Raw genomic sequence first — 13,661 nt, 5'->3', positions numbered from 1 at the left:
ATAGAGAGATGGAGAAGAGACTAGGGATTACCATCTAGGGATTACCTAGAGATGATTACTGTTAGGGATGGGGTAGATGATGTAGAGTTAGTATGAGAGAACTATATGTTGCTCGTACAGTCTGTGCCTTAATTGTGATGGTAGTACATGACATTTACAGGTCATAAAATTGCCTATAACTTACATAAATTATGCATATAGACAAATGCATGCATAACTGCTGAAATATGAATAATCTCTGTGGTTTAACCAGTGTCAATTTTCTGGTTTTATAACCATACTATATGCAAGATGCTAACACTGGGGGACAGTGGATTAATGGTGCCTAGGGGACACACACACAGACACATATATATCTTTGCAAATTCCTAGGAATCTGTAATTACTTCAAAATGAAAAATTAAAAATAGAAGAAAAATGGAATAAAATTAAACTCATTTCCTCAATCACACTGGCCACATTTTAAGTGTTCTGTAATTACATGTAGCCAGGGGATGCTATACTGGACAGTGTAGAATTATAGAATATGTCCATCATTATAAAAATTTTCTTGGACTGTACTGCTGCAGACACTCAGAGGTCTGGAGGAGTTTGAGAAACCATTCCCAACCTATGCAATGATAACATTAAAAGAAATGGAGTTCCTGCTGTGGTGTGGCTCAGATCTGATTCCTGGCCTGGGAACTCCATATGCCATGGGATGGCCAAAAAAAAAGAAAAGACCAAGCTATCTTTGGTACATAAGCTGAGTGTAGGGTCTTCTCTTTTAAAGATACTGGTTATTACCCCCACAGAAGCAGAAGGAAATGAGTAACTGATTCCCCCGTCCACTCCCTAAAATGACTCAACTATTTTTCACATCTCCCTTCTCTTCTGTTCATGATGTGGGGAAAGTGGGTCATTTCACTAATTCTATATTCAAGGAAATCTGGGCCTTGAAACTTTCTTATAAACATTTTGCATGATGCTCAGAATCATATAATAGATATTCAGGATTTCCAGATGATTCAAGTAATTTTCTTAATCCATGCTTGTGAAGCACTGAAAGTACACATTGCTTTTACTACACTTTCATACTTTGAGTACTTATGGATATCCAGGCTCTTTATTTGATAGTTGACAATTTTTTCTTGTATTGTTTTCTGGTTAATTATAATGTTTTATGTTTTTATATTTAGATTTTACTTATATTCTATATTTGTGAAATGATGATCGCCATAACTCTAGCTAACATCTATCATTGTACATAATTACAAGTTTGTTTTTCTTGTGATGAAAACTTTTAAGACCTACTCTCTTTGCAGCTTTCAAATATGTAATACAGTATTATTGCACCCCAAGACATTTATTTTATAGCTTAGAATTTGTAATTTTAAACTTCCTTTTCCCATTTCACCCAGCCTTTAGTAACCACCAATGTGTTCTTTGTATCGATGAGCTCATGTTTTTTTTGGGGGGGCGTTTGCTTGGAACTTGTTATCAACAATAACAAAATTGTTTTAGGGTTTTTTTTAGCTTTCACTTACAAGTGAGTCATATAGTATTTGTCTTTGTCTGGCATATTTCACTTAGCAGAATGCCCTCACAGTCCATCCATTCTGTCACAGGGGCATGATTTCATTCTTTTTAACGGCCAAATAATATTCCATTATCTATAGATATACTACCTTTTCTTTATTCCTTTATCTATTGATGGACACTTAAGTTGCTTTCATATCTTGGGTATTGTAAATAGTGCTGTCGTAAACATGTCTTTTTAAATTAGTGTTTTCATTTTCTTCAGATAAATACCCAGAAGTGGAATTGCTGAATCGTATGGTAGTTCCATTTTTAATTTTTTGAGGAAACTCCATACTATTTTCCATAGTGGCTGCACCAGTTTACATTCCAACCAGCAGTGCACAAGTGTTGCCTTTTCTCCACATCCTTGCAACATTTGTTGTCAGCTCCAGAAGCCCCCACATACCTCTTTCAGATCACAATACTCTTTTTCCCAACTGGGGAGATGGGCAGTGGTATACTGATTTTTCAGGGGTAAAAAAAGCAGTCATGGCAGATTTCAAGCTACCAACATGACACCTGAGAGTTTAACAGTCAGGTCTTGTGAACATGTACAAACTCATTGTAGCACTCAGCTGCCATTTCCCTCTTTTCTTTTGCTTTTTCTTCTGTTTTTAAAAACAAAAATAATTTTACTACCTAAATAAGCATTCTTAAATACGAAATTTGTATTTGCGGCTACTGACAATGTCAATATTATGTTGCTTAATGAAACTGTTTTTGAACACTGTCTTCCTTTCCTATGTTCTGGAAGAGTTTGAAGAGTGTCTAGAGTGTGAACGCTTACTTTTTCGGTAATAGTATACTATGTGGTCTCTAGTGTAATTACAAAAGACACATTTCTAATAATTCTTTCACTGTAATATGGGAGTCTGGCCTCAAACAAGTATTCTTTACTAACTTACACATTTTGTCAGAACCCATCATCTGTTGAAAGTTATCATGGAAAGTTCATGAGAAAGCATTTCCACAAATCCTTTGAAATTCTTGAAGTAAACAAACACCAAGATTGTTAGTAATGAAAAATCAAGCATGGTGAAGCCCTTTGTGAATGGTTAAGAGAAAGGCAAAAGTAGTAACAGATGCAGTGTCAGAGTAAAATTGCAAAAAATGTCGAAGATTTGCAAGTTATAGAGAGATAAATAATGAGAATATTATTCAATCTTAACAGATTCTGTATCTAAACATTCTTTTAAAAATGTAAGCTGGGAGTTCCTGTTGTGGTGCAGTGGTTAACAAATCTGACTAGGAACCATGAGGTTGCAGATTCAACCCCTGATGTTGCTCAGTGGGTTAAGGATCTGGCGTTGCCATGAGCCGTGGTGTAGGGCACAGACTCGGCTCGGATCTGGCGTTACTGTGGCTCTGGCGTAGGCCAGTGGCTACAGCTCCGATTAGACCCCTAGCCTGGGAACCTCCATATGCCGCAGGATGGGCCCTAGAAAAGGCAAAAAAGACAAAAAATAAAAATATAAACCAAAAACAACATGAAAGTGTATTCGGAAATAATTTTAAAAATATTGTGAGAAGCGTTCCTGTCTGTGGTTCAGCAGTACCAAACCTGACTAGTATCCAGGAGGATACAGGTTCAATCCCTGGCCTCACCTCATGGGTTAAGGATCCTACGTTGCTGTGAGCTGTGGTGTAGGTAGCAGCCACGGCTTGGATCTGGCATTGCTGTGGCTATGGCATTAGGCCTACAGCTACAGCTCTGATTTAACCCCTAGCCTGGTAACTTCCATATGCTGTGGGTGTGGCCCTAAGAAAACAAAACAAAACAAAATAATGTGAGAGAACAGAGCCAAATTGTCACAATCTTGAACTCATTCATAGTCTATAAAATTCACTTGTAAAATTCCTGTCCATATCTAAAAATCTATACAGCAGCTGAAAAAAATCAGTCTTTTATGGAAGAGTTAATTTACCACAGCAAAATGAATAAGCTTAAGTTTTGAATTTTCTTATGTATGTGTTTAAGAATTGACATGAACACAGAATATTTTACTTTTAGCTACTAACATTAAAAATGCCAGAAATAAAATTAAGAGGGAAATTGAACAGTATGCCCTTCATTTACATTTATATTCTAAAATCATTTTAAGTCTTCCACTTTACAAAATTTTATTATATAACAATGGCAATCATTGCCCACACTATATAGCCCTGTGTATTTTAAATAAATCACTTCTGAGTAGTCTAACTCACCACATGTCTAATTATAGGGATATACGTTTGTAGCCCTAAAAAAATGCAGTGATTTTTAGATGTATATAAAGAGACCAGTGACAGTGCTAAAAATACAGGAATAAATGTATTTAATCTACTATTTTATTTAGCACTCAAGAAAGAAGAAGAAAGTTGTAACATATGCAATATTTTGTTTAAAGCTTCATGATGCAGCATGGTTTCCTTTTCTTTTCTAATAATTATTTAAAAGAAATTTAATATTATACAGTTCACCTAATTGAAAACTTTATGTGAAAATATTGGGGTACTAGTTTGGTTGGATAAAGACATCTATTGTCATGCAGTGTTTTGTGTGTTCCTTCCTAAGTCAGTCCCAGAAGCATGTAAACCAGCAAACTCAACAGATCTCTGAAATTCTGGCCAAACAGTTGCTAGTTATGAACAAGAGCCAAGGTCTTCTCAAAGTGCCAAAGTGGACTTAAAAATATGTAATTAACATAATAATAGTGCTGGGCATGGGGTGAAAGACAAGACACCTGCATTTGTTTTGGCTGGATTCAATTTAAATTTAGAATTTATCACTTATGAATTGCGTAGGCTTAGATGAGCTAAACATTTTAGTCTATTTTTCTCTTCTCTAAAATGGGAATGATGCTGCCTGATTGTTAGAGTTCTTGTTAAGAGTTGTTATATATACAACATCATAGCACATGTAAGCATTTACATGTTAAATTGCCATTGTCCTTGTTGGTGGTCATCTTTTTTAATGGACCACAGTTAAAAAATATAGAAATTAGTAGATACAAACTATTATATTTAGGATGGGTAAGCAATGAGATCCTATGTATAGCACAGGAAACTATATCCAATCTCTTGGAATAGAACATAATGGGAGATAAAATGAGAAAAATATGTGTGTGTATATACGTGTGTGTGTGTGCATGTGTGTGTGTGTGTGGTGTGTGTGTGTGTGTATGACCAGGTCATTATGCCGTACAGCAGAAATTGACACAACACTGTAAATCAATTATACGTTAACAAAAAAATACATTGAAAACATAGAAAGTAATGTAAAGAATAAAATGTAAGCATGCACATCCAAATAGGGAAAAATATTGTTTTCATTGTGGCTCAGAGGAAATGAATCTAGCATCCATGAGGACGCAGGTTTGATCCCTAGCCTGCTCAGTGGGTTAAGAATCCGGCATTGCCGTGAGCTCTGGTGTAGGTTGCAGATGTGACTCAGATCCTGTTTCTGTGGCTGTGGCATAGGCCAGTGGCTATAGCTCTGATTCGACCCGTAGCCAGGGAACCTCCATATGCCATGGGTGTGGCCCTAAAAAGACAAAAAAAAAAAAAAGGTAAGTAAAGTGGATTATTAACATGGAAATTGAGGTGAATCAGAAAACATTCAAATTTCCTCCAGCATAGCCAGAGCCAAATCAAATGCAAAAGCTGAGTCCTGTACAAATAACACGGGAGATTTGTCTATTTCCTGTCACTAAGTGGATTTCTAATTATATTGTATCTGTTATTTCAGAGGCAAAGGACCATTGAAAAATACATCTGATGTCATTAATGCTGCCAAGAAAATTGCTGAAGCAGGTTCTCGAATGGACAAATTAGCCCGTGCCGTGGCTGATCAGGTAATATAAGAGGGAAGAGCAAGCACATACTGAGTGGAGTCATTAATTGGCTCCTGGGTTGCATAATGGGTTATATGCACACCATAAAATGCCCCTGAAGAAAGAATCATAAAGAATCACTAACATTTTACAAACTGGCCTCTTAACTGCTGAGACTGAGTCGATGACAAATTTGGGTTCAGTTGAAAAGGGAGGTTATAGGTCCAATGATCAAAATTCCTTGAGAAAGAAGAATACCCACTGTTTAACAACCCAAAACCTATGGGACATAGCAAAAGTAGTTCTGAAAGGGAATTTTATAGCAATACAATCTTATCTCAGGAAAGAAGAAAAAATTCAAATAAACAACCTAACCTTATACCTTAAACATCTAGGTAAGGAAGAAAAAACAAAGCCCAAAATTAGTAGAAGGAAAGAAATCATAAAAATTAGAGCAGAAACTAATAACATAGAGACAAAACAGTAGAGGAGATCAATTAAATCAAAAGTTGGTTCTTTGAAAAGATCAACAAAATTGATAAACCTCTAGTCAGACTCATCAAGAAAAAAAAGGGAGATGGTTCAAATCCATAAAATTGGAAGTGAAAAAGGAGAAGTTACAACAGACACCACAGAAATAGAAAAGAATCATGAGAGACTATTACAAGCAACTGTATGCCAATAAAATGGACAACTTAGAAGAAATGGACAGTTTCTTATGAGGGTACAACCTACCAGGACTGAACAAGGAAAAAATCAAAAATATGAATAGGCCAATCACAAGTGCTGAAATTGAAGATGTGATTTAAACAGTTCCAAAAAACAAAAGTCCAGGACCTGATGGATTCATAGCTGAATTCTATCAAGCTTTCAGAGAAGAGTTAACACATATTCTGAAACTCTTCCAAAAAATTGCAGAGGAAGGAACACTCCCAAGCTCATTGTATGAAGCCACCACCATCCTGATACAAAAACCATACAAAGATACCACAAAAAAAGAAAATTATAGGCCAATATTACTGATGAATATAGATGCAAAAATCTTCAAAAAATATTATCAAACCATATGCAAATATATATTGAAAAGATCATATACCCTGATCAAGTAGAATTTACCCCAGGGATGCCAGAATTCTTCAATATCTGCAAATCTATTAATGTGATACACTGCATCAACAAACCAAAAAATTAAAAAAAAATGATCATCTCAATAGATGCAGAAAAACTTTTGATAAATTTCAACACCGATTCCTGATAAAAACTCTTCAGAGAGTGGGCATGGGGGGGACCTACCTCAATATAATAAAAGTTGTTTATGACAAGCCCATACCTAATATCATTCTCAATAGTGAAAAACTGAAAGCATTTCCACTAAGATCAGAAAGAAGATGAGGATGTCCACTTTCCTCAATGTTATTCAACACAGTTTTGGAAGTCCTAGCCATGGCAAACATAGAATAAAAAGAAATAAAAGGAATCCAAATTAGAAAAGAAGTAAAACTATCACTCTTTGCAGATGACATGATACTATACCTAGAAAATCCTAGACACTACCAGAAAACAGTTAGAGCTTATCAATTAATTCAGTCAAGTTGCAGGATACAAAATCAATACACAGAAATCAGTTGCATTTCTATATACTAACAATGAAAGATAAGAAAGAGAAATTGGGGAAACAATACCATTTACCATCACATCAAACGAATACAATACCTAGGAATAAATCTATGTAAAGAGACAAAAGACCTGTACTCTGAAAACTATAAGACAATGATGAAAGAAATCAAAGATGACATAAATAGACAGAAAGATATACCATGCTTTTGGATTGGAAGAATTAATATAATCAAAATGACTATACTGCCTAAAATAATCTACAGATTCAGTGCAATCCCTATCAAATTATCAATGATATTCTTTACAGAAAAAGAGCAATATATTTTAAAATTTGTATGGAAAAACAAAAGATGTCAAAGAGCCAAAGCAATATTTAAAAGAAAAAGTGGATCTGGAGGAATCAGACTCCCTGATTTAAGACTATACTACAAAGCTACAATCATCAAAACAGTATGGTACTGACACAAAAACAGAAATGTAGATCAATGAAACAGGATAGAAAGCCTAGAAATAAACTCAAGCACATATGGTCAACTAATATATGACAAAGGAGGCAAGAACATACAATGGAGGAAGTATAGTTTCTTCAATAAATAGTGCTGGGGGAGTTCCCATCATGGCTCAGTGGTTAACGAATCCAATTAGAAACCATGGGTTGCGGGTTCGATCCCTGGCCTTGTTCAGTGGGTTTAGGATAAGGTGTTTCTGTGAGCTGTGGTGTAGTTCACAGATGTGGCTTGGATCTGGCTTGGCTGTGGGGTAGACCAGTGGCTACAGCTCCAATTAGAGCCCTAGCCTGGGAATCTCCATGTGCCACAGGAGTGGCCCTAGAAAAGGCAAAAAGACAAAAAAAAAAAAAATAGCGCTGTGAAAACTGGACAGCTGCATGTAAGAGAATGAAATTAGAACATTTTCTAACACCATACACAAAAATGAACTCAAAGTGGATTGAAGACCTAAATGTAAGGCCAAGTACTATAAAATTCCTAGAGGAAAATATAGGCAGAATGCTCTTTGACATAAATCACAGCAACATCTTTTTTGAGCTATCTCCTAGAATAATGGCAATAAAGACAAAAATAAACCAATGGGACTGAATTGAACTCAAAATCTTCTGCACATTATAAAACCATTATAGAAACAAAAAGACAACACACAGAATGGGAGAAAATCTTTGCAAATGATTCAACAAAGGTTTAATCTCCAAAATATGCAAACAATGCATACAACTCAACAGCAAAAAAACAAACAACCCAATGAAAAATGGGCAGAAGACGTAAATAGTTATTTCTCTAAATAAACATACAGATGGCCAGCAGGCACATAAAAAAATGCTCAACCTTACTAATTATTAGAGAAATGCAAATCAAAACTATAATGAAGTGCCATCTCACACCAATTAGTGTGCCATCATTAGCAAGTCAACAACAACAAATGCTGGAGAGGGTGTGGAGAAAAGTAAACCCTCCTTCATTGTTGGTGGGGATATGAATTGATACAACCACTAATGGAAAACAGTATGGAAGTACCTCAGAAAACTAACTAATCCCGTATCATCTAGCAGTCATGCTTCTTGGCAGATATCTGGACAAAATGTTCATTGAAAAAGATAAATGCACCTGTATGTTCATTGCAGCACTGTTCACAGTAGCCAGGATGTGGAAAAAAACCTAAACGTCCATCAACAGATGAATGGATTAAGAATATGTGGTACATATATACAACAGAATACTATTCAGCCATAAAAATGAGAAAATAATGCCATTTGCAGCAACATGGATAGAACTAGAGACTCTCACACTAAGTGAAGTATGAAGTAAGTCAGAAAGAGAAAGACAAACACCATATGATATCATTTATATGTAGAGTCTAAAATATGGCACAAATGACCTGTCTACAAAACAGGAACAGATCATGGACATGGAGGACAGACTTATGTTTGCCAGCGGGGTGGATGAAGAGAGAACTGATGGGAAGTTTGGGGTTGGTAGATACAGACTGTTACATTTAGAATGGATGGGTGATGGGGTCCTGATGTAAAGCACAGGGAACTGTATCCAATCTCTTGGGTAAGAACCTGAAGGAAAATGGAAAAAGTATAGGAATGTATGGGTGGCTGGTTCACTTTGCTGTACAGCAGAAATTGAAGGAATGTTGTAAATCAACTATACTTTAGTAAAATTAGAAAAATAAGAGTCATAACCCACAAGTAGTCATGGAATATCTTGGCTGCCCTCATTCAGAAAGTCAAATACACTGCTCAAGAGGGAATCAAAAGAAAGAAGAACTTTATTTCCTGTTATTTAATATTCATCTCACTCTAATGATGATTTTTATAATTCATAGTAATTTGTGCCCTAGCAATCCACATATTTAAGAACATCCAGAATTAAGCTTTATTTTCCATGCAGACTCAAGGCTTCAGAGATCATTGAAATTTTTAGACAATCTTTTAGACTGAACTAAAATACATGTTAAAATACTTCTCAATCTCACTTTGAATGTTTGAGTTTATTTCCATATTTCTCATTTTATTTTGCTGAATTGAAACTCTAAAATCCTGTTCTACATATTTCTCATTGCAATAATGTGCCATTGCTTATAAGGGTACTTTAGGCAATAGACTTTTCCAGATAACTGATGTTCATCTCTCTAAGCAACAATGGCTTGCATTTTGAACAGTCTTAAATGGAAAATGTCTTAAAAATATAAATTAAGATTTTGAAATAGAAAATATCATGTAAACTGTTATTTACATGGAGACATTACAAGTGTGAATTTGCTTACTAGACTATGAAACAATCATGCTCTTTGGATACGTGGAAAGATATAGAATTATTTTCTCTCCCATAGATGACCCTAGGCTCCTATGATTTTTGAGTTGCTTACTGTAGTTTTCCTTCCTCATTTGTCAATATTACGCTATTCCTCTGAATACCTGTCTTCAATGTCCCAGATTCTAGAATCCTTCATGTCAGTACCAAATTTACTCATCTTCTAAAAGTCTGGGGAAAAAAATGATTAAACTATTAGGATTATGTTTAAAATAAACTTCACTTTGTTACATGTATGATGACTAAGTGAATGTTTTCTGCTTGCTTTTGAATTTTTTCATAAATGCTTAAAATAGTACAGATAATTCATTCAACATTACCATAATTTGAGAATCCCCTAAAATTTGTAGGGATTAAGGACCAAACTATTATTTTTTTTGTCTTTTTTTTTTTTTTAAGGCCACACCCATGGCATATGGAGGTTCCCAGGCTAGGAGTCTAATCGGATCTATAGCCACCAGCTTAGGCCACAGCCACAGCAATGCAGGATCCAAGCCACATCTGTGACCTACACCACAGCTCACAGTAAGCTGGATCCTTAACCCACTGAGTGGGACCAGGTATCAAACATGTGTCCTCATGGATACTAGTCAGATTCATTTCCACTGAGCCACGACAGGAACTCCCCAAACCATTAACTAAATTGCTAACTTCAGGGCAACATCAACTGCTGGGCTTCCTACAAGTTTGCAGCAAAGTTGAGCTTCTCTCTACAGAGTTCCATATGTATCTTAGAAAGTTCATGCAAAAGAGAGAAGAGACAATGCATTTACTTGAAAATATGCACACATACGTGCAGACATACAAAAATGTGCAAAGCTGGAAGAATGCTGAATTCTTTCCTGCAAATGTTAACGGGATTTTCTGCCAATGTTGGGATAAATGAAGTGACCAGAGATTGGTGGGTGGTTCTGAAATGGGTTTTGTTAGAACAGACCTTTTCCTAGGAGTGAAAGTATATGAAGTTTGGATGGCTTTTCCATTACACTCTGAATCTCAATGGCTGAGACTATGTTTAGGATCCTTAAATTCAAAATTTTTTTATTGTAATTCTTGTTTTGTGATCTTGTACTTTTTTTCCCTTTATTTCCAATGATTATACGACATGAAGCATGGCCCACATAGTTTTGATATCTGGAAAACACACCACACTACACATATGCAAACCCCAGGATTCTAAATGTCTTTTGAGATTGTGACAAATAAGATGCAATATAATGATGACTTAAGAACAACAACAAAAACAGATGAACTTAAACATAACTGTCTTTTTGTGATATTTTTCCTATCATTGGTTATGAAGTAATTTGCAATTTTTGCTACTGCTTTGTCTAAGGGGACATTTCTTTCTCAAATTCTGCACCCATTTCTACTATTTCGATGGTATAAGAGTTATTTTCCTTGGTCCATCATGCCTTTATGTGTGTTTTAAATACTTTAGTTTAAATAATAGAATAGAATGAGCATTTCCAAAGTGTGGATTGGTTGCTTTTATTTTGCCTGAAAGTATTTTTGGGAAGATTCAAGATGTGCACACAATATAAACTTTTTACGGACTGTTGCCTTTTTAATTACTGTTCCATTGAGATAGAACTTCCATTTTAATTTGCTGCGAGGTATTTATATCAAAAGCCTTGTCAGCCCTCTAGGGAGATATCATTTTAAAGTTAATTCTTTTCAGTATATGGGTCTCTGGAGCAGGATAAATATTACAATATTAAGTACTCGTAGAAAGCTAAAAACAGTCTGTGCGGTTCTTTCTTGATAAATACAGTTAGTGAAAAAATACCACAATGGTAAGTGCTATCTATGAAAAAGACCCCTTTGTCATGTATTAAATAAATGGCTGTGTTAAAAGACTGTCTTCACAATATTAATGAACGAATTTCCTTTCTTGAGCTTGAAGGAAACTTAGCTGGAATCTTTTTCTCATACTCTTTTTCTAAATAAGATACTTCAGTTTTGGCTATAGGTACTCATTTCTTACAGCGTTACATCAAGAATCCAGTGATTACATGTCCCTTGCAAGTGCCAGATGGAGTCAGAACAATAGACTGTCCTGCAGAATTTTGAGCTGAACTTCAGATAGCAATAGAAATACATTTCAATTACTGGACAGCCGTTGGCATTGAAGTTTCAGAAATGCTTTAGGGAATCATGTAAATGTCTGTGGAAGTGTTCAGCAAAGATCAGTGTATATTTGATGGACTTCTACCCGCTTAAGTAACAAAGAGAATTCAAAATCCCTGGCCATAGCTGACTTTGGTGCATCCTTTGAGGAGTTCTATTGCTACACTTATGAGCTTATTTCAACTGGTTGCAAATTCATTTACTCAAATCTATTTCTTGATCCTTCTCAGAGCCTCTTGTTTAAAGGAAGTTTATTCTGTCTCAAAATTTTGATAAATACGGAATTCCAAAAACTGTAATAGAGTTCCTTTAGTGAATGATACAAGTGCATTTTCCCTCCAGCAAAATAATTGAATTGAAACTCTCCTCTATACTCTAACTGAGAGACTGCCACACAGAATGATTTCCTTCTAGCATCTTTGTTGTTTGGGTTAAAATAATTGTGCATGTAGTCAGCATATAATGAGCCTCCAGGGGAAAATCTATAGAACATTTAATTTTCTTAGCAGTTTAGAAGATAATTGGTAAAATATTCATAAATGTGTACAGAAGTCCCAATAAGGCTTTCTGGGAGATCTTCAATATTCTTTTTATAGACTTTTATCAAAGTAGAGCTAACTATGCTAACCTATTGGCTGTGGTCTTCCTAAAATGCACTATAAAGAAGTTATGTTGGATGGATGTAATTAAGGTCTATAACAGTGAAACCTCTTCACAGCTTTTATACAGCAAGTGTTAGAAACTGGAGTACTTACTAATTGAGATCACCTTTTTATGTATTTTATAGTGTCCTGATTCAGCATGTAAGCAGGATTTATTAGCCTACCTTCAACGGATTGCCTTGTATTGCCATCAGCTTAATATCTGCAGCAAGGTGAAGGCAGAAGTTCAGAATCTGGGAGGAGAGCTCATTGTGTCAGGGGTAAGCTGGGACTTGGGCTTCACAGTTCAAGTTTGTATTCTTGTACTTCCAAGGCAAGCATCCTTGGCAACAGTACTGCTAAAAACCCCAAACTACAGTGATTCATAGGAAGGTTTCTTTTTTTTTTTTTTTTTAATAAACGTTATCATCTTTACTCCAGACCTTACGATAACTCACAAAGTACAATTTGATTTTCCAATTATCCCATGTTTATACTAGCCTTGTAAAATCTCCATTCTTCACAAGAAAAATAATTTCCTAGTCTGGAAACTCATTGCCAAGTTGTGACTATTATAATTATTTGGGGCTTTTGTATATTTACTCATTGTAAGTCTACTTCCCTCTGTTAGTACTAGTGATTTTTATTCTCTGTTCAGATGCCAGCCTCTCTATGTGTGAATGGTGTTCACATGTTAGAGGTGATGAAAATGATAGGAATTCATTCATCAGGTTCCAATGCATACTAGGTTTTTAGTAACCCTTAAAAGCCAGAAAAATGTTTGAATTTAACACATGTTGATGTGCTGTTGCCAAAAACTAACATGGTTGTCAAACACTAACAATTGTATATCCTTTGTTCAATCACTTCAGTGTTTCCCTTCTCATAAAAATAAATATGTATCTGGTCGATTTTCATCAAATGCAAAGAAACAGGAAGTTCAATGAACAGAAGAATTATGATTTCTTGGCAAGATTTCCAAATATATGTGTTGAGGTTCTTCACCTTGGCTTCTTCTCCTCCCTCAGTCCTTTTCTTTCAACACCAACACAAGATGCCATCTATTG

At 35.4% G+C, this 13,661-nt stretch overlaps 1 protein-coding gene across 6 annotated transcripts in view; it reads left to right on the top strand.

Moving 5' to 3' along the window:
- Window positions 1-13,661, top strand: part of CTNNA2 (catenin alpha 2) — a 1,212,918-nt gene that overhangs the window by 1,160,085 nt on the left and 39,172 nt on the right. For all 6 annotated transcript variants that reach the window (XM_021088202.1, XM_021088201.1, XM_021088200.1 and 3 more), the window contains 2 exons: window positions 5,288-5,393; window positions 12,741-12,875. In XM_021088202.1, the coding sequence (XP_020943861.1) occupies window positions 5,288-5,393; window positions 12,741-12,875 (241 nt within the window). The remainder of the gene's footprint in view (window positions 1-5,287; window positions 5,394-12,740; window positions 12,876-13,661) is intronic.

This window comes from Sus scrofa, chromosome 3 (assembly GCF_000003025.6).
Source record: "Sus scrofa isolate TJ Tabasco breed Duroc chromosome 3, Sscrofa11.1, whole genome shotgun sequence".
In the NCBI taxonomy this organism is placed as follows: domain Eukaryota; kingdom Metazoa; phylum Chordata; class Mammalia; order Artiodactyla; family Suidae; genus Sus; species Sus scrofa.
This window is presented reverse-complemented; position numbering and strand designations above follow the sequence as displayed.